Source organism: Lutra lutra, chromosome 8, assembly GCF_902655055.1.
Source record: "Lutra lutra chromosome 8, mLutLut1.2, whole genome shotgun sequence".
Lineage (NCBI taxonomy): Eukaryota > Metazoa > Chordata > Mammalia > Carnivora > Mustelidae > Lutra > Lutra lutra.
Genome location: NC_062285.1, coordinates 55,981,634 through 56,002,973, shown reverse-complemented (window position 1 = coordinate 56,002,973; position 21,340 = coordinate 55,981,634). Strand labels below are relative to the sequence as shown.

Below are 21,340 nucleotides of genomic sequence, written 5' to 3'. Positions count from 1 at the left end.
TCTGCTGTAGCTGAACATACCATACGCTATGGACACAACAATTCCACTGTTAGATGTACACAAACCATTGAGTGTGTTCATGTATTCACCACAAGACGTGTACTAGAATACTCATTGCAGGTTTGTCCATAATAGCTGAAAATTGAACTCAGACACCATGTCCAACAGTAGCAGAGTATGTAAATAACTGGGTTTAGCCACACAGCAGCATACTTTTTTTTAAAAGATTTTATTTATTTATTTGACAGAGAGAGAGACAACAAGAGAGGGAACACAAGCAGAGAGAAGTGGGAGAGGGGGAAGCAGGCTTCCCGCTGAGCAGGGAGCCTGATTCAGGGCTCCATCCCAGGACTCTGGGCAGCCACTTAACAACTGAGCCTCCCACATGCCCTGAACACAGCAGCATACTAATGAGAACAAATGATCTGCAACCACAGAGTTGGCTTTGGAGGAATTTTGCTATATTGTGTTAAACAAAAGAGCCCAGACACAAACTGTATGAAGCTACTGAAAAATGTTCATGAAATATAAAAACATTTAACCCCTAACCTATGCTGTTAGAAATCAGATTAGCCCTTTCAGGGGTGGGGATGGGTGGGAGACATAGCTGGAAGAGAGACCAGAGTGGGGACATCTGGGGCAATGGGAATGTTTGTTTCCTGCTCTAGGTGCTGGTTACGTGGATGGATGGAGAAGGCAGAGGTGCTCGGGGCTGAGGGGTGGGGAGTGAGGGGCACACAGGAGTATTAGAGGGTAGGTGGCCACAGCAGGTGGTGAGCTCAGCTGTAGCAGAGCCAGACATAAGGAGTAACAGCAGATGCCTTCTTCTTTTCCTCCAGCTCCAAGAGGTCAGAATGTGGAAAACTCAGTAATGCCTTTGTTATATAGAGACCTTCCCTTTGTGAAAGTTTGAATCATTCTGCTTTATCCTAAGGGAAGTAGTTATGCAATCTCAGTAGCAATATTTAACCCAACCTCCAGGGAAAAAAATATGTAAGATACTTACAGATGCACAGAGTGATGACACACCCCAGACAACCTGCTGTATAAAGGAAAAGAAAAAAAAATTACAAGAACATAGAGCCCCCTCCCACTTGAGATGTTACTTAAGAAACCTCAAAGATTAGAGACCTCCAAAGGTATCTTTGTAAAGATAAGGACCACGAGGATCAAAGAGGAGATGGAACCTGTTCAAGCTACACAGTGAGGACAGGTAAACCTCAAATGATCATCCAGCAATTCGTAGGGTTCCCATCCAGTGCTCTTTCCATGGTTCAATCACCGAATATCCAGGCTTCTTTCTCTGGAGCCCCTCACTCAGTCTAGGCCCTGCACCCCCGCCGCCATGCCTAAGGCCCATCTCTGCTGCTGCTGCTGCTTCCAAGGCAGATCTGGTCTGCAGACAGAGGGCTCTGTGGGAACCAGGGACCATGCTCCACCTTCTCCAAAACTTCCTCTGTTGCTAAAGGAGCCTCCTCCAGAGCTACCTCTCATGTCCCTTCCCTGGCTCCTTACCATGGCACAGGCTGTGAAAGCATATCAGATAAAGATGCTCCCCCCACAAAAAGATATAGTCCCAGAATTGCAGAATTTGGTTCTCAGATGATGGACTGAACCTCCCCCGCCGACACCACTCTGCTGCTTAGCCCTCAGCTAGAAGCTCTTTTTTGTTTAAAGATTTTATTTATTTATTTATTTATTTACTTACTTACTTAATTTACTTATTTACTTATTTATTTGAGAGGATGGGAGAGCAAGTAGGGGAAGGGGCAAAAGAGGAGTGAAAGGGAGAGAATCCCAAGCAGACTCCACACTGAGTGGGGAGCTCAACATGGGGCTTGATCTCCTGACCCTGAGATCATGATACTGAGATCATGACCTGAGCTGAAACCTCCTCACCCTCCTCTTCTTTCCATGGTCTGTTCTGGCCTTCTTTCCTGGATCTCCCATGAAAATTCAAAATCCCTCTAATTTTGCATCTAGCATAACAAAGGCCTGTTTGTCTCACCCTCTCCAGATTTCCATGGGGAGAAAGGGAGGGAGAGGATCTCACCTTTCAAAAGCAAAGCATCAATAAATTATTCAAAGCAAAGAGCCACACCATTACATATGTCTTAGAACAGCTAAAGTTTAAAAATACTGACAACTTGCTCTGGTGGATGCAATTTAAGGGCAATTCTCACACAATGCAAAATGGCACAACCCCTCTTAAAAACAATTTAGCAATTTTTTTATAAAATTCAAGATACAACATATGACCAAAAATCCCACTGCTGGGTATTTACTCTAGAGAAATAAAAGCTTACATTCAAACGAAAACATGTACATGAGTGCTTATAGCATCTCCATTAATAATCACAAAAATTGGTGACAACTCAAGTGTCCTTCAAGAAGAGAGGAGACAAACAAACCATAGTACATCAATTCCATACAGTACTCGTGGCAATAAAAAGAAGCAAACTGTTGCTACAACAAATTGGATAAATCTCAAAGGCGTTATGCTGAGGGAAAGAAGTCAATATCAAAAGGTTACCCACTGTGTGATTTGATGGTATGAGATTCTCAGAAAGACTGAACTATCGTGATGGAGGACAAATCAGTAGTTGCCCCTGGTTAGAGGTGGAGGGAGTGTGTCACTATAAAAAAGTAACATGAAGGAATTGGAGGGGGGATGATAAAACTGTTCTCTACCCTCTTGTTGTGGTCGTGGCTTCACAAATCTATACATGAGTAACTGTATTAAAATTTACAGAATAGTACACCCAATTTATGATCATTAAAAATAGAAACAACAGAAAAAGGAACATATTGAACAATAGCACAGCAGAGGGGTGGAGATGGGGGGCCACTAAAGTAGGACACTAAATCCACAAAACAAATGGCCAACTTTCATCAAGAGATAAATTACAAGGAATAAAAAGGGGGATCTAGGGGCGCCTGGGTGGCTCAGTGGGTTAAAAGGGGGATCTGAACCAATTGCAATGCATGAAGATGATTTAGGCCCAGATTCAAACAAGTGATTTTAATGAAAACATTCACAAGACATTACAGGAACTGTGAACCTCAGCAAGAGTTCTTTTTAATTTTTACTTGAATAGAGCTGACACACTGGACTGGATTTTTTAAATCATATTAAAGAATTAATGTTTACCTTGTTAAGGGTGATATTGTTAATATAGTTATCTTTTTTTAATTTTTTATTTTTTCAGCATAACAGTATTCATTATTTTTGCACCACACCCAGTGCTCCATGCAATCCGCGCCCTCTACAATACCCACCACCTGGTGCCCCCAACCTCCCACCCCCCACCCCTTCAAAATTCTCAGATCGTTTTTCAGAGTCCATAGTCTCTCATGGTTCACCTCCCCTTCCAATTTCCCTCAACTCCCTTCTCCTCTCCATCTCCCCTTGTCCTCCATGCTATTTGTTATGCTCCACAAATAAGTGAAACCATAATATGGTTATCTTATTTAAAGAGTCCTTATCCTTCAGAGGAACTTAAAAATTATATATGAATTAAATAGTATACTATTTGGGACTTGCTTCAGCATAATCTGGAGGGTTAAAGGGAGTGGGGAGAATAGAAATGAAACAGGATAATGAGTTAATTGTCAACCTGGGTGATGGATACAGAAGCAAGCATTCATTGTACTAGTCTCTCTATTTTTATATTTATTTGAAATTTTCTATAATAAAGAGGTTTTTAAAAAGCTACTTAAGATTAAATAGAACACCTTCCTCTTCTGTTATAAATAAGTCATTTTTCCTTTATAGTAGTTTTTCTTTCCAGTACACTCAAGCAAGGACAGTTGTGCATATAACTCACATTAACAACTGGCCCGAACATGGTCAGAGTAATAAGAAGTTGGATGGCATGATCACAATCCAGAAATAATTTGACAGTTTAGAGCTTGAGCCAGATCTAACAAGGAAGATTTAACAGAGATTAATGTAAAATAAAATCCTACAGGTGTATTCAAGCAAAGCAGCAGTACGGTTCAGCATGGGGAAACACAAATTCCTAATGGCTTGTATAAAATGGCATCAGCTCAGGATGAGTCAGCAGCAGGAAGGAGATGCCAAACTCACCTACAACGTTGAAGGATACACAACAGGAAGCCCCATGCCCACTCTTTTCCTGGGCTAGTCAGGCCACTCTTGGAAGTCTGGGTTGGGTTTCAGGCATCCAGAGGATGTGGTGTCTATGGGAGAGCATCCCAAAGCAGAGTAGGAAATGGAAATATTCCATCTGGAGAAGGAATCCAATGAAGGGAAAAACCATCCTCAACTATTTGTAGACCGCCATGCATAAGAGGACTTAGGGTTGTTCCCTATGGCCACAGAGGGAAAAAACTTGGACCAATGAGTGGAATTTATAAGGTAGGACTCACCTGAGCATCCTCTGTGAAAGAGAGGTGTTACCTTCCACAGAAAGATGGGGTGCTGATTGTGGAATGGTGTTTTAGAGAAGACTTCAATGTCTAAGTGGGGAATCCTTTTCAGGGCCTCTGAAGTTATTTCTAGCCTTGAGAGTCTGAATCTTCATAAATTAATTAATAGTGGTAACGCTTGAAGTAATAATGGTAATATCTCTGATTTATTGAGTACTTATCTTGTTCTAAGAACTGTGCTGAGCTCTAGCATGCATTATATTATTTAAGCAGTCCATCAGTCAACAAGTAAACACTTCCTGTCCAGTATTACATAACATACAAACAATATATGACATAGTCCCTCTCTTTAAAGAGCTTATAAGCTAGTTGTTAATCAAAATTTGCACACATGAATGAATATGAATATGAGGGGGCACCTGGGTGGCTCCATCATTAGGCGTCTGCCTTCGGCTTGGGTCACGATCCCAGAGTCCTGGGGTTGAGCCCTACATTGGGCTTCCTGCTTGGCGGGGAGGCCCGCTTCTCCCTCTCCTACTCCCCCTGTTTGTGTTCCCTTCTCACTGTCTCTGTCAAATAAATAAATAAAATCTAAAAAAAAAAAAAAGGTATATGCTATGGAGTATAATGCCTCCATCAGAAAGGATGAATACCCAACTTTTGTATGAACTTGGATGGGACTGGTGGAGATTATGCTGAGTGAAATAAGTCAAGCTGAGAGAGTCAATTATCATATGGTTTCGCTCATTTGTGGAGCATAAGGAATAACACAGAGGACATGGGGAGATGGAGAGGAGAACGGACTTGGGGGAAATCAGAGCGGGAGACAAACCATGAGAGACTGTGGACTCTGAAAAACAAACTGAGGGTTTTGGAGGGGAGAGGGGTGGGAGGTTGGGTAAGCCTGGTGGTGAGTATTATGGAGGGCATGTATTGCATAGAGCACTGGATGTGGTGCATAATCAATGAATTCTGGAACCCTGAAAAGAAATTTAAAAAATAAATAAAAATTTAAGAAAAAAATCTATATGAATATTTTCATTTTATAAAACACTTTCATGTATATTATTTCATGTATTCTTGGAAACATCTCTGAGAAGCAGGTATTATTTTTATTACTACAATACTAATAGCTAATATTTTAAATCACTCTCTTCCTCCGTGAGTGCCCATTTCCAAATTGCTCATCATGAACCTAGTTCTAATCAAGAGAAGACTATTTTCTCAATTTCTTTTATTTTTATTTTCCTCTTGTCCCAATAATAAGAGAGTTAAATAAAAAAATAATAATAATACAGGGACATCTGGGTGGCTCAGTCAGTTAAGCGTTTAACTCTTAATTTCAGCTCAGGTCATGATCTCAGGGTCATGGGATCAAGCCCTGGGCTGCGCTTGGCACTGAGCATTTAGTCTCTTTGAGATTCTCTCTGTCTCCCTCTCCCTCTATCTCTTCCCCCAACCTCCCCCCCACACTCTCTCTCTAAAAATAATAATATAAATAATCCATGTTTTTAAAAAAGGAAGCAAATATTCTAATAATCTAATGAAAAATATTCCCCAGCAGCTGAGACAAAAAGGTAAACATGCTAAATTATGTAAGTTTTATTATCCATAAACACTTTGAGACTTTTATGTTGTTCTTGGTTTTAAAGGCAACAAAACAAAATGGACCAGGTCTGGGTCTTTTTTAAAGTTGAGCTTTGAAACAAATGTTTACTTGATCTTTTTTTCCCCTTCTATTTTATTTTATTTTTTATTCTACCCTCTTTGCTTTATTTGAGCTTGTATTCTTCTTTTTTTAATTTAATTTAATATTTTCAGTGTTCCGATATTCATTGTTTACTTGATCTTAAGCAGGAAATCTGTGAGCACATGCAGATAGTCAGAACTAAAGGTGGGACTGAGAAGTCAAGTTTGGAGGGACTGAGGCAAGTGTCAGCCTCTTGAAATAGAAGAGTCCCCAGGTATCTGGACCAGATTTCAGAACCAAGGACAGAGCAGGAATCTGAATAAACTAAGCCTCTGCCTTCGAAGACCAAAGACATTCTACCCCCAAATCTATCACACACACACACACACACACACACACAAAGAAAAAACAAAATCACGCATATGACATTATATAAATGCAAGTTACAAGCATGGACTCTAGGACTCTAGGCCCCAACCACTCAGGTTCAAACCCTGGCTATACCACTTGCTAACTGCAACCTTTGGCATGGAATCATCTTTATGTCTCTGTGCTCCTTTTTCTAATCTATAAAGTGAGGATAATCATGCCTACCTCATAGGATCATTGTGAGGATTAAACTATTTATGTGTGAAATTCTCAGAACAATGTCTGAACAGGTGGAAATTACTAAATAAAACTTGGTTTCATTTATTGATTTTCCAGAGCCTTGAGATCTCAGGTGCGGGGAGGAAGAGGGAGTCAGAATGCTGCAGAGTCTTACCGGGAAAGGGGGCAACTACCATTGAATCATAAGGAATGAGGACAGAGGGACAGCTTTTGACCATGTTCTCCCACCAAAGACACCAAGGGAGGTGATAAAGAAAAGCCGCCCCCTGAGGTGACCCAGACTTGGCACTGCAGTTAGTCCGTTGGCTGCCACTGAGCCATTTGGAATTCTTGGCAAGGATTACTGTTGCCAGTATGAGAAGTGTTCCAACCCCAGGGTGTGGCCTGCCCTGAGATAGATCCAGAAAAAGTGAAGTGAACTGCATGGCAGTTCATGGCAGTTGGGCTAATTGTGAAGTCTGACCTAGTTGGCTTACCCCCAAAGACTCCCTCAGCACCCTCATCCTCTTCTCAACTCTCACTCACTCCATGCACAGCGCTAACATAACTTCCTGCAGGCCATATTTTTAGTGTATTGCCCTCTGATTCAGCAAATATCATGGGTCCCTATTATTTTGAAAAACTCATAGAGTTAAATCCATCATCATCTATTGCAGTTTAATGAAGAAAAATTAACAGAGAGCAGAGAGGATGCAAAGCAGAGTTTATATACAAGTGGACAATAGGTGGTAATGGGATGGGTGACGGGCTCAGGGACAAACTCCTAAACTGAAGATGTCTACCTGGGCCCCTTCTTGGCTTTGAGCCTCCAAGCATATGAGAATATAGTATCACCAGCCCTGGGGAGAGAGGAGCAATTGTAGAGAGTGTGTCTAAAGGTAGGGGAAATTTGTACAGTCATGTATCAGGGCCCAGTCTCAGTATTTGATGCAGGAACGCTCGTCACTCCTGGCAGTGGTCTGCATAATCCTAGCTGAGGAGGAGGAGGAGCTGCCCAGTCTGGAACTCTGATCCATGGAGGTGCTTGTGCTTCTGGACTGGATACCCTTCCTCACACTGGTGAATGCACAGTCCCCTTGGATGCCCTGGTCACTTCTGTTGCCCCAGATGCCATTGCTGCCGCTGCGACTGCTGCCCCCAGCACTAATGCTCTTGTTGCCAGATGTGTGGTTGACCACAACTGCAATGAGAATGGGTTGTTCAATGCCACCTGTCTAAATGTCCATTGCATGCATTCCTATCTAAGGAATGAATGGCAGAGAAAATCCAAAAAGAGGAAAATCATATATATATATATATCTCCATGGGTGGAAGTTCTTTATCAGAAGGCAAATCCAGGACATACTCTGCACAGGACATTCGATAAGTCCTACCCAAATATGGATCTCCCTTTGCCCCTCCCTTTCTTTTACTCTGGCAATCAGGCTATAGAAAAAGCAATTTTTCTGAAGAGCTGAAGCAAAGTCATGAGAAATCATGTCAAACACTAGAAATGGAATGCATAAGATACTCACGGATGCACACTGGGCAAAACTGGAATAATATACTTCTTTTTCAGTTTGTTGAGAAGAGTGAACTAAGCCACAAAGAATGTCTAGCACAGTGTCTGGCCTACCAAAAGTGACACAGCTCTTATCTGTGCCAGAGATAGAGAGGCAAAGAAGAGTGACTGGTGTGGAGGGAAGTGGAAACCAGTTTGGAGAATAAGAGCATCAGGCTGCTAGGACAACCTACTACCTATCTGTATTGTCCACCATATCAGGATTGGCTGGCATTGGCCTTTGGGGTGTACTACTTGCCTGTTAGGAAGCTTTAAGTATTCAGCTCTAACAAAGTTGGTGTTCCTGAGCCCAAAGAGGTGAGTGCTAGACAGTATAATTCAGTTATTCAAGCATTTGTGGAGACCCTATTTTGTCCTCTGCCACTGTGTCTAACCAAGGACCATAAAATCATTTGAAACTTGATTCTCGAATTGTCCTCCTTGCCTTAGCCAGAGTCCCTACCCACCTGCACTCCTCACCATCCAGCATCTTCTGGTAGGTGGCGATCTCCACATCCAATGCCAACTTGATGTTCATCAGTTCCTGGTAGTCAAGCAAGAGATAGGCCAACTTTTCCTGGGCCTGCTGCAGGGCCTTCTTGAGCTCTGCCAACTTGGCCTGGGCATCTTTGAGTGTCCATTCACCCTGTTGTTCAGTGTCAGCAATTGTCTCCTGCAGGTTAGTATTCTGAAGGAGGAGAGAGAAGAGAAGGGTTAAATCTCTAAAATCACCTGGGCACATGGCAGGTGACCATGCTAACTCCTTCTGCCCATATCACTCACATTCATGTAGCTACATGATGCTAGGAAATTCCAATGGTCATTTGAATCCTTACCCAGAGATCCCAGAGATATTGATCACCTGCTTCCCAATCTCTTAAAGGGGTATAATCTATGGTATAAAACCCCAGAAACTCAGTCCCACATATTTCATGGAGCCTTGGGGCCACAACAAATGAAATGAGGGAAGATCATTCTATCTTGAAGATGATGGGTAAGAATAAAGGTAACATACATGAAGCCATCACTCTATATGGTATTACCTGGGAAGCTCCATTGTAGCTTCCAATAAGGACCCAAAAGACTTTCCACCCTACTAGGTTCAGGTGTCCCACTGGCATCTCAGAGCACCATTGTTATCACAGTTACAATCCCAGGCTTTGGGGAGTCACACCCACCTGCATCTTGATGCTCTCGATCTTGGTCTGCAGCCTCTGGACCATCCTGTTGAGCTCTGCAATCTCATTCTTGGTGCTCCTCAAGTCATAACCGTACATGTTGGCTATAGTCTGCAGCTCCCCAAGCTGGAAGGTAAGGAGCAGATAGGGAGAAATTATCCCTAGCCCTCAAATACATGTGTATGAAAAAGAGAATAGAAGTGCAGTCAATCCAGAAAGTCCTAATATTACACAGAAGTCCACCGGGCATTTAGAATGGAAAGGATCACTTAACTAAAAATCAAAGTTGCCCTTAAAGAAATCAGGCAGTAGAAAGGAAAACATTGCAAGTCATAGGTATTTGTAAAAGATATTTTGGTGGGTTTCCACTGAACAAACTGCATTATCTGGGATGTTGCCAGGAAGGGCTGGAGGTGAAGGAGCAGGAGCCCTGGATAAATCTTGTTAGTCTAGACTAACTGTTGCAGGGACTCCTATTTACCTTGACCTCGTATAGCCCCTTGGCCTCAGCCTTGATCCTCTGGGTGATCTCTTCATACTGGCCCTTGACCTCGGTGATGATGCTCTCCAGGTCCAGATGCCGGTTGTTGTCCATGGACAGGATGATGGACATATCACTGGATTCTGACAGGACCTGGTTGAACTCCTACATGCACATAGGAACACACCATTGGGCAGTGTCATCATCTCTCTAGGATGCCCTAAACCTTCCAAGCATTGGCTCTGGAATGTTGTGGGGTCAAGAAAATTAAATCTTACTGGAGGGAAAGGAAGAGGACAAGACAGTGATCCAGAAACCAGGCAGTAAGAAAATTCCCAGCAGGCAGTATGGGATTGCCCTTAACTCTCTTTTACATATTTCCCTTGAGAGCCTATGTACATGTGGATTCTAAAGGCATGGACTGCAGATTCTGAAAGCCTGGAGCCATGGGAAGGAGAAGAGGGAGAACATAAGCAATATGATTAAGGAGGTGTAAAATTGAAGAGATGAAGAAGAAATAGGGATAGAGATGGGAAAGACTGCAAATGCCGCTGCCAAATAGATTTCACAAAGGAAGTTGAATCCCCAGAATCAAGCAAGATTTGAGACCCTGTGTCATGGCTTCCACCCTACAGGACAGTATGAAGGTCCTTACAGCTTCAAAGAGGGCTCTCAGAAAGTTGACTTCACTGGTCAGGCTCTCCATTTTTATTTCCAAGTCCACTTTGGTCATGTAGGAAGTATCCACATCCTGAAAGTAAAAAACAGGGGCACCTGGGTGGCTCAGTGGTTTAAACCTCAGCCTTCGGCTCAGTTTATGATCTCAGGGTCCTGGGATCGAGTCCTGCATCAGTCTCTCTGCTCAGCAGGGAGCCTGCTTCCCCTGCTCTCTCTGCCTGCCTCTCTGCCTGCTTGTGATCTCTCTGTCAAATAAATAAATAAAATCTTAAAAATAAAAAAGAAAGTAAAAAAAAAAAACGGAGAATTAGTCTTCTTAGCTTCAGTATTATTCTCATTAGTTACCATTGAATTTAAAAACATTGGTATCATGTTTACATAGTTGAGGGACCAAAAATCATTTAAACCAGACCTTACACTTGTAGTAGAGAGTTTTGATAATTGAGCTCAGTGTTAGAAAAAATCACCACTATCCATTTTTGTAGCTTGGATAGTTAGGGTAGTAGTTATTAAGAGTTGCAATAAACTATAATGTGTAAGGACTGGCTCAAAGCAGTTTTGCAACTGTTGAGCCAAACACACTTGAGAGATATCCTAGCTACAGAAAACAAAAACAACAAAAAAACCCACCCCCACACACAAAAACAGAAAGCCCTCAGGGCATAGGCTCAGATGCAAGGCTGGCGTTGTTCTGGCCATCAACAACAGGACAACATTTGGAATTCTGCTCTGGACAAAGTGCTAGCCAGTCTCACATCCCTGGAAGATGCCACCATCCCCCCCACTTCCCTTGTGCCATGGGAGGACCCTGTGACAGCTTGTTCTTCCCCACAGGCCTGCTCACCTTCTTCAGAATCATGAAGTCATTCTCAGCCTCTGAGCGCTTATTAAGCTCATCATTGTACCTACAAGGAAGGAGAGAGGTCATGTTCGAGGGTGACTGAGCCAAGTGTATGTGCCCATGTGCCCAGAGAAAGGTCTTTATTCCAGAGGGTGGTCTGTAACCTAGGACAGAGATGTAGGTGACTATTCCCTGGATAAGACCAAACTAAAGCCAGTTGAGTGGCATGCTTTATTAAAATGGTAGGGCCTTTAAGAGCACACTGGCACCCCATTTCTGACACTCCAGAATATTGGAAATAGAAGATAAACCAAGTGATGGAATTGGCACATAAACCCTGGTGTCCTTGGGCAACACATTCATGCAGGTCTCTGAATTCTCTACTGCAAGGACTCAGGTTAGTCCTCATGAACAAAAAACCTGTGGTCGCTCCCAAGGCCACCTCCCACCTACACCTGAAGCTCCCAGCTGTTCCCTTCTCCATCTGTGTCCCACATCCCCTTGAATCTCCCTCATCACCCAGCACAAACGCATTCTCTAACTAGTCTTCACTCTTGGCAGTATGTTGGAATCACCTGAGGCTCTATAAAAGCTACCCAGTGCCTGGATCCCATGCCTAGAAATTCTGATTCAATGAGTCATGTGTGCAACCTGGGCATACAGAATTTATAAAGCTTCCAAAGTGATTCCGGTAAGCAGCACAGTATAAGACCCACTGTTGTCGGGGCACCTGGATGGCTCAGTGGGTTAAAGCCTCTGCCTTCGGCTCAGGTCATGAGCCCAGGTTCCTGGGATCAAGCCCCACATCAGGCTCTCTGCTCAGCGGTGAGCCTGCTTCCACCCACCTGTCTCTCTGCCTGCCTCTCGGCCTGCTTGTGATCTCGATTTGTCAAAAAAAAAAAAAAAAAAAAAAGACCCACTGTTGTTAATGCCAAAGTGCCTGATATCGATCTCTGTCTAAAGGGGGCCCCCTTGAAGCCCACACTCTGATATACATATCATTCTCCTTGGCGCCAACACAAATATCAAAAGAAAGCAGATCCTCCTTCATCAGACCCACATCCTGACACCCCATCCTGCGGCCTACAGATTCCTTGAGGACATGCACAAACAACTTCCCAGCCAAAAAGCCTCCATACCTCCTGACCTGTACCACAATCACTTAGACCCAGTGGCTGCTTCCCCAGCACCTCCATCACTCACTTCCTCTTATACTCCTCCACAAGTGTTTGCATTGTGCTCAGTTCCCCATCTAGCTGACCCTGCTCACTCGGCAGCCTATCCAGGTAGGCCTGGAGGCAGCTGGTATAAGACTCAAAGAAAGGTTGCAGGTCATTGGCGCTGGCCCTGGAGATTGTCAATTGTTCCTGCAGGAGGCACCACTTGGTCCCCAGCACCTTGTTCTCCTGCTCCAGGAACCGTACCTGTGGTCAACCAGGGAGCAGAGGTCATGGCCTACCCAGCCTCTGGTTCATGGGCAGACCCACGGCCCCAACCTATGCCTCATATTTCCAGGCCCCCCTCCCTACCATGATCCCTCACCTTGTCGATGAAAGAGACAAACTTGTCATTAAGAGTCTTGATCTGCTCCTTCTCTTGGGTCTTCATCTCCCTGATCTGAGGGTCAATCCCCATGTTCTGGGGCTGAAGGAGGCTCTGGTTGATAGTCACCTCCTGGATACTGAGGGGAAAGCCCCCTGAGCCCCCAAGGCCCAAAGCTCCTCCAGGAATCCTTCCCAAACCACCAGGTCTTCCTCCATTGCTAATGGAGCCTCATCCAGAGCTACCTCTCATGCCCCTTCCTCCAGCCCCACATAGACTCCCTCCAAAGGCACCCGAGCAACCCCATGCTGAGCTCCCAGTCTGGACAGCACCTCTGGCCACACTGAGCAAGACCTTCTTGCTCCCCTGAAGACTGTACAGGCTCTGGCTGCCAAAGGGACCCCCTACCACGACACAGGATGTGGAGGTCCTGCCTCCTCCCGAGCATGAGGCTGACTGGGACTTAGTGGGGCTGATACAGCTCTGGCCAGACACCACAACAGCAGAGCAGCCCCTAGAGCCCTTGGTGGCCTGGGACAGCCTGCTGGACTGCTGGCTCATCATTTTCTCTGGGCACAGGAAGATGTCTTGGGTCAGAAGCCTCTGAGGAAAGGGCACCTTCTGATGCAGGGAAACAGGTGGCCCTTTTTATAGGCTCCAGTGAACTGGTTCATTTCCAGAGTTTCATTCACTGGCTACAACTAATCCCCACACCAATTTCCTTTGCTGTAATCCCAGAGTCTCCATTTCAAGTCTTTCCTGTAGTTAGCCTTGTGCAGAATTTGTGTACTACCAAACCAGGGCCCTCCCTTGATGAATGAGGTTGGTTCCTGCCAGGCATGGCCCAGTCCCAGGGCCCCAGGCATCAGCTTCTCAGGAGGCAGCAGGTTCAATTAGGTGACTCTGTGGCTTTTTCATTCCCCCAAAACCCTGGGCATCCTCTCGTGTCACTAAGCTGTCTGCCTCCCAGAATGAATGAGGCGCACGCAGATTCCTGTGTTTAGGAGAGACAGAGTGGAGAGTGAGCTCCCTCCTACCTGTAGCACCTCCATATCTCACAGTGTGTATCCATGGAACTCACCAGAAAGCCTCTGTTGATTTGTCCCTGGCCCTGTGACACAAGCAGCTCCTCTGGTATCCCAGTCACAGAGGGGCAGGTGTCAGGCAAGAATGCTCCAGACTGACCCAGAGGCCTAAGTGAGTGGACTAGATACTAGAGACATTCATCTGAGCCTTAGCACTGTTCACCATTGGGGTGACCAAGAGAATTCTAATGTCCCCTTCTGTCTACCCTGGCTCCCTGCATGGTGTTATTGCTCCTGTTCAACTTGCTGCCCAGGTGGACCCACATCCCCTATTTCACTCCCACACCAGGTCTCTTCCTCTTTCAAATATGCCTCCTCGATCCCCCTTCCAGGAAGCCTCCCCCTTTCAAGCTCTTGTGGTTCCTACTGTCTGCATTCCCTTCCTTCCTCTTCCCTGCATGAAGGCTGTAGCCCTGTCCCTTTGACAATAGGCACCATGAGAGCTGGGTCTTATCTGTCTGGTCCAACAGTACCCCCATCGCCCAGCACAGTGCCTAGTCCGTCGTGGGCTCACAGGTTTTGTAGAATGAATGGCTGCCCAGCTTTTCCTACTTCTGGTACTGCCCCTCTATGTGGGTCCCTATATGTGTCCCACCTCCATCATCACACTGGACAAGAAAACCTTGTCCCTTAAGACACTCACCCATCCAATCCATCTCTTACCCCAAGCTCAGGACAAAGCCCTGTAACTGTGAGCTCAGGAAAGGGTTTTAAGACACAAACTATTAAATTAGCTGCCATTTGTGTGGATGGCTTCCCTCTCTGCTAAAAGTGCCACCTGTGTATCAGGCCCATTTTAAGTGTATAGGAAATGCAACCAGATAGCCCACAAGTGGGTGAAAGGACCCAACTGATCAGAAGGCCTTAAACCTCCCTTGAACTCCTACACTCTATTACCCCTCTTAAACCCCCACACATCCTACCTTGGATGCTTGTGGTGAAAGTCTGACCCCCTTGGGGGGCCGGGGAGAGAGGCTCCATTGTCCTCAAAATAAACAAAAGACGGATGATTCCATTAAGAACTCCACACTTGCGGTAATAGCAATAGCCATCCTAGCTAAAAGGAGAGATTAGAATCTGGTGGTTTCTGGTGAACACGGGCCAAGGAAAAGGACACAATACAGTGAGGGGATGGGGAAGGCCTTCCCTACAGAGCAGTTAGAAGTGCTGGAGCACTCCTGGCTGCTGTAGCATCTCCTCTAGAAGGAAAGGAAGTCATGATTGGGTGTCAGACACAAGTCCACTGCCATCTGACCCTGTGTGAGGGACTTGAGTACCTTCTAGTTACATGTGGTAGAAGGAGGGAAGAAAGAAAAAGAAGGAGGGAGGGAAGGAGGGGAGGGGATAAAGAAAGGGAGGGGGCAGATGGAGGGAGGCAGACAAGCCCAAGTGTACTACAGTTTACAGAGTTCCTCCTGCCTCTGGTAGGAGCTTACACTGGGCTTGGAACACACATTTGTTCAACCTTGGCATCTGCATGGACCTAACACCATGCCTTGCCTCTACAGACAGCACCATGGGAATAGCTCATGGGATGGCAAGTCAGTTCTCAAAGATGTGTGGGAAGCATATTCACTGCAAGGCATATAAGACAGCATGAGAGCTAAAGTTTAAACAAAAACGGGTCTATCCAGCATTTATTAAGCATCTATTATATCATAAAATAAGGAGTTCTAAGAGGCAGTCTGACACTCTTACTCAGAACACAAGACATGAACAGATGGAGCCACATGTATACTGCAGTTACAAGAGGGGATGGAATTGGGAACTGTGGTGGGACATTAGCCATGGAAGGCTTCCCCGAGGAAGCCAATTTGAAGTAGACAGACAGTATCCCATGTTAGGATGAAAAAGACTTGCAAGAACCAGTCTGTGCAGCAAACATTATAGCTTTATTCGAAGCAAGATCATCAGAAGCTACTGAAAGCAACAAAGGGGAGCATGTTATATACAGAGATGCAGGGGCATGTGCCAGCCTGACCCATTGCGTGGGAAGAAATTATGCTAGTCATGGCAACCTGGCAAACTGTGGTGGGTCATGGAATTGGACGTGGTTCACTTCTCCCCCCAAAGACCCATCCAGAGCCTCTAGTCTCTCCTTGCTCTCCCATCCACTCCTCCATCGCTGCCAACATGATCTTATGCAAATACCACTTTCAACATGTCACTCTCCTACTCAGAAAATGACTAGGCTTCCTGTTCTAGAAGAATGACCTTCTCTTGACCTGTAACACCCTTCCACCTCTGCCCCTTGTTCCTTCCTTCCTCCTTCATGCCTCACTTTATTATTAAGGCCTTACCACTCCTTCCAAACCAATTTCTTGCTACTGTTTGGTGGGAAGTTGGGCCAAACGACCTCTGAGTTTTCTTCCACACTTGGGGTTCTGGGATCCCATGATGCTCCCACACTTTCCCTCACCATCATCCTTGGAGAGGTCCACCTCTGAGAACATGACCCACCCCACATCCTGGCCTGGGGATTCCTTGATCTTCTTAGTTATACTCATCTTCCTCCTCCACCTCAGCCACATACTCAGGGCCATGCCCTTGATCATCACAAAGAACTGTTCCCTCTTGGAAGCTTAAATATCAAATCCCCACTCTCTGGCCACAACCTTTCATCCTTCAGCTTATTTTCACCTGCCTCCCACCACACCTGCTCTTTATTCTTATAAATACTCCCATTGTCTTCATCCCTTCATTTTCTCCCAGTCTGTTAGCCCTCTCCTGGCCTCTTTTCCTGTTCTTCCCAATCTAAGTAGTATTCATTCAACAAATACTTTTTTAATTTTTTTTCAGCGTTCCAAAATTCATTGTTTATGCACCACACCCAGTGCTCCATGCAATACATGCCCTCCATAATATCCACCACCAGGCTCACCCAACCCCCCATTCCGCTCCCCTCCAAAACCCTCAGTTAGTTTTTCAGAGTCCACAGTCTCTCATGGTTTGTCTCCGCCTCCGATTTCCCCCAAATCACTTCTCCTCCCCATTTCCTAATGCCCTCCATGTTATTCCTTATGCTCCATGAGTAAGGAAACCATATGATAATTGAACCTCTCTACTTGACTTATTTCACTCAGCATAATCTCTTCCAGTCCCATCCATGTTGATACAAAAGTTGGGTATTCATCCTTTCTGATGGAGGCATAATACTCCATTGTATGTATGGACCATATCTTCTTTATCCATTCGTCCATTGAAGGGCATCTTGGTTCTTTCCACAGTTTGACGACGGTGGTCATTGCTGCTATGAACACTGGGATACAGATGGCCCTTCTTTTTACTACATCTGTATCTTTGGGGTAAATACCCAGTAGTGCAATTGCAGGGTCATAGGGTAGCTCTATTTTTAATTTCTTAAGGAACCTCCACACTGTTTTCCAACTTGCATTCCAACCAACAGTGTAGGAGTGTTCCCCTTTCTCCACGTCCTCTCCAACACTTTTTGTTTACTGTCTTGTTAATTCTGGCCATTCTAACTAGTGTAAGGTGGTATCTCAATGTGGTTTTGATTTGAATCTCCCTGATTGCTAATGATGATGAATACTGTTTCATGTGTCTGTTAGCCATTCATATGTCTTCTTTGGAGAAGTGTCTGTTCATGTCTTCTGCCCATTTTTTGACGTGATTATCTGTTTTGTGTGTGTTGCATTTGAGGAGTTCTTTATAGATCTTGGATATCAGCCTTTTGTCTGTAGTGTCATTTGCAATTATCTTCTCACATTCCGTGGGTTGCCTCTTTGTTTTATTGACTGTTTCCTTTGCTGTGCAGAAGTCTTTTATCTTGATGAAGTCCCAAAAGTTCATTTTCACTTTTGTTTCCTTTGCCTTTGGAGACATATCTTGAAAGAACTTGCTGTGGCCAATGTCAAAGAGGTTACTGCCTATGTTCTCTAGGATTTTGAAAGATACCTGCCTCACATTGAGGTGTTTTATCCATTTCGAGTTTATCTTTGTGTATGGTGTAAGAGGATGGTCAAGTTTCATTCTTCTACACATAGCTGTCCAATTTTCCCAGCACCATTTATTGAAGAGACTGTCTTTTTTCCACTGGATATTTTTTCCTGCTTTGTCAAAGATATTTGACCATAGAGTTGCGGGTCCATATCTGGGCTTTCTACTCTGTTCCACTGGTCTATGTGTCTGTTTTTGTGCCAGTACCATGCTATCTTGGTGATCACAGCTTTGTAGTAAAGCTTGAAGTCAGACAACGTGATGCCCCACGTTTTGTTTTTCTTTTTCAACATTTCCTTAGCAATTTGGGGTCTCTTCTGGTTCCATACAAATTTTAGGATTGTTTGTTCCAGCTCTTTGAAAAATCCTGGTGGAATTTTGATCGGGATGGCATTGAAAGTATAGAAGGCTCTAGGCAGTATAGACATTTTAACAATGTTTATTCTTCTGACCCATGAGCATGGAATGCTCTTCCATCTTTTTATGTCTTCTACAATTTCTTTCATGAGTGTTCTGTAGTTCCTTGAGTACAGATCCCTTTACCTCTTTGGTTAGGTATATTCCCAGGTATCTTATGGTTCTTCATGCTATAATAAATGGAATCAATTCTCTAATTTCCCTTTCTATATTTTCATTGTTAGTGTATAAGAAAGCAACTGATTTCTGTACACTGATTTTGTATCCTGACACATTACTGAATTGCTGTATGAGTTCTAGTAGTTTGGGGGCAGAGTCTTTGGGGTTTTCCATATAAAGTGTCATGTCATCTGCAAAGAGAGAGAGATTGACTTTTTCTTTGCCAATTTGAATACCTTTTATTTCTTTTTGTTGTCTGATTGTTGTTGCTAGGACTTCTAGTACTAAACAATTCATAGAAACCAATGAGAATGAAGACACTTCAGTCCCAAACCTATGGGATACAGCAAAGGCGATCCTAAGGGGAATACATAACCATCCAAACCTCCCTCAAAAAAACTGAAAAATCCAGAATACACCAGGTCTCTTTACACCTTAAAGAACTGGAGAATCAACAATAAATTAAGCCAACCCCACACACAAGAAGGGAAATAATCAAGATTAGAGCAGATATCAATGAGATAGAAACTAGAGATACAGTAGAACACATCAACAAAACTAGAAGCTGGTTTTCTGAAAGAATCAATTAGATCGATAAACCAGGGGCACCTGGGTGGCTCAGTGGGTTAAAGCCTCTGCTTTCAGCTCAGGTCATGATCTCAGGGTCCTGGGATCGAGCCCCAAATTGGGCTCTCTGCTCAGTGGGGTGCCTGCCTCCCCCACCTCTCTCTGCCTGCCTCTCTGCCTACTTGTGATTTCTGTCTGTCAAATAAATAAATAAAATCTAAAAAAAAAAAAAGACCAAGAAACCATGGGACAAACTAATCCAAAAGAAAAGAGGGAGAACCCAAATTAATAAAACTATGAATGAAAAGGGAGAAATCATGACCAACACCAAGGAAATAGAAACAATCATCAGAAATTATTATCAACATTATATGCCAATAAGTTAAGCAACCTAGATGAAATGGATGCATTCCTGGAAACCTATAAACTTCCAAAACTGAATCAGGAAGAAATTGACAACCTGAATAGATCAATATTTAGTAACGAGATTAAAGCAGTGATCAAAAACCTCCCAAAAAACAAGAGCCCAGGACCTGATGGACTCCCTGGAGAATTCTACCAAACATTCAAAGAAGAAATAATACCTATTCTCCTAAGGCTGTTTCAAAAAATAGAAACAGCAGGAAAACTTCCAGACTCTTTTATGAAACCAGCATTACCCTGATCCCCACACCAGGCAAAGACCCCACCAAAAAGGAGAATTTCAGACCAATATCCCTGATGAATATGATGCCAAGATTCTCAACAAGATCCTAGCTAATAGGATCCAACAGTACATTAAAGAGATTATCCACCATGACCAGGTGGGATTTATCCATGGGATGCAACCGTGGTTCAACATTCACAAATCAATCAATGTGATAGAACAAATCAGTAAGAGAAGAGAGAAGAACCACATGGTCCTCTCAATTGATGCAGAAAAAAGCATTTGACAAGATACAGCATCCATTCCTGATTAAAACGATTCAAAGTATAGGGATAGAGGGAACATTCCTCAGCTTCATAAAATCTATCTATGAAAACCTCACAACGAATATCATCCTCAATGGGGAACAGCTGACAGCCTTCCCTTTGATCAGGAACACGACAAGAATGTCCACTCTCGCAACAAATACTTTTTGAACATCTATTATGTGCCAGGCACTGAGCAAGTGGTAGGGAATGGTGAACAAAATGAATGCTGTCCCATCCCTCATGCAAAGAGTCTAATAACCATCTGAATGACTCTCTCACCAGCATTCTCCTTTTCCTTATGCTACTAACATTTCCACCATCAGCCTAACAAAGTCCTATGTCTAGGACAAAGCTACAGCCTTCTTTTCCCCTCCTATCACAAAAGCTGTACACTTCTGTGGGAATCACACAAGTATGTAATGTGGGGCACAACTGAGTCCTGATTTCCATTTTGGCTGGGTGCTCAATCCCTTTCTTGTCCTGTTATCTTCTTATTCAAGGCCTTAACCTCTGCCCCAAACCTCCACTATTCTCCTCCAGCCCCTTCTCAGTCCCCACCTCCTGCCTGCAGAAGATGACTTGGTTTCCTACTTCCCTGAGAAAATTCAGGTTGTCAGAAGTGACCTCCTTTTGACATCTCTTCCATGTCTTCACTCTTAGCTGCCTCCACACTCACCTTATTTTTCTTCCTCTTGTACAGGGCTACAAGAAGCCTCCCCACATGCCTCTGCTAGTTCTTCACTCAATCAGTTACCTTCCTCCCCACCATATCCTCAATCTCTTCTATGGCCAAGTCTTTCCCATCTTTAAGGTCCCTCTCTTGACCCCATGACACTTTCTTGCTATTATTCTGTTTGTCTCTTCCCCTTCTCAATTAAAGATCAGAAGGGTAATCCAAATTCACAGTGCACATTTTCCCATCACTGGTCAACTTCTAAACTCATGAAATCTTGCTCTGCACATAATCCCTGCATCATGGACACCACACTCCTGAGAGTACATTTCTTCCCAGCTTCCTAAAAGCCAAATCCAAGAAATACCCTTAGACCCTCATCCTCCCAGATCTCTCTGTGTCTACAGTTGAAACATGGCATTAGTATGTTGCTATATATAAACCATTGTTTTCATTATCATTTCACTAACTTTATAATGAAGTTAACATACACATAAAATAATATATAATATAACTTTATATTTATATTTTTTAATCTTTTCATTCCTTAAAGGGTTACAATCCACATATATTCTCA

The 21,340-nt window shown here is 43.9% G+C and overlaps 1 protein-coding gene across 1 annotated transcript; it reads right to left on the bottom strand.

The window, feature by feature from the left end:
• Positions 1 to 1,317: 1,317 nt before the first annotated feature.
• Positions 1,318 to 14,003, bottom strand: LOC125106902 (keratin, type II cytoskeletal 2 oral-like). The gene is made up of 10 exons (XM_047741488.1): positions 13,989 to 14,003; positions 13,284 to 13,554; positions 12,952 to 13,127; positions 12,613 to 12,833; positions 11,413 to 11,473; positions 10,546 to 10,641; positions 9,891 to 10,043; positions 9,410 to 9,535; positions 8,699 to 8,919; positions 1,318 to 1,396 (listed from the first exon to the last, which is right to left on the bottom strand). Exons 1-10 carry the CDS (start codon positions 14,001 to 14,003, stop codon positions 1,318 to 1,320), a joined length of 1,419 nt encoding a protein of 472 aa, XP_047597444.1.
• Positions 14,004 to 21,340: the final 7,337 nt, after the last annotated feature.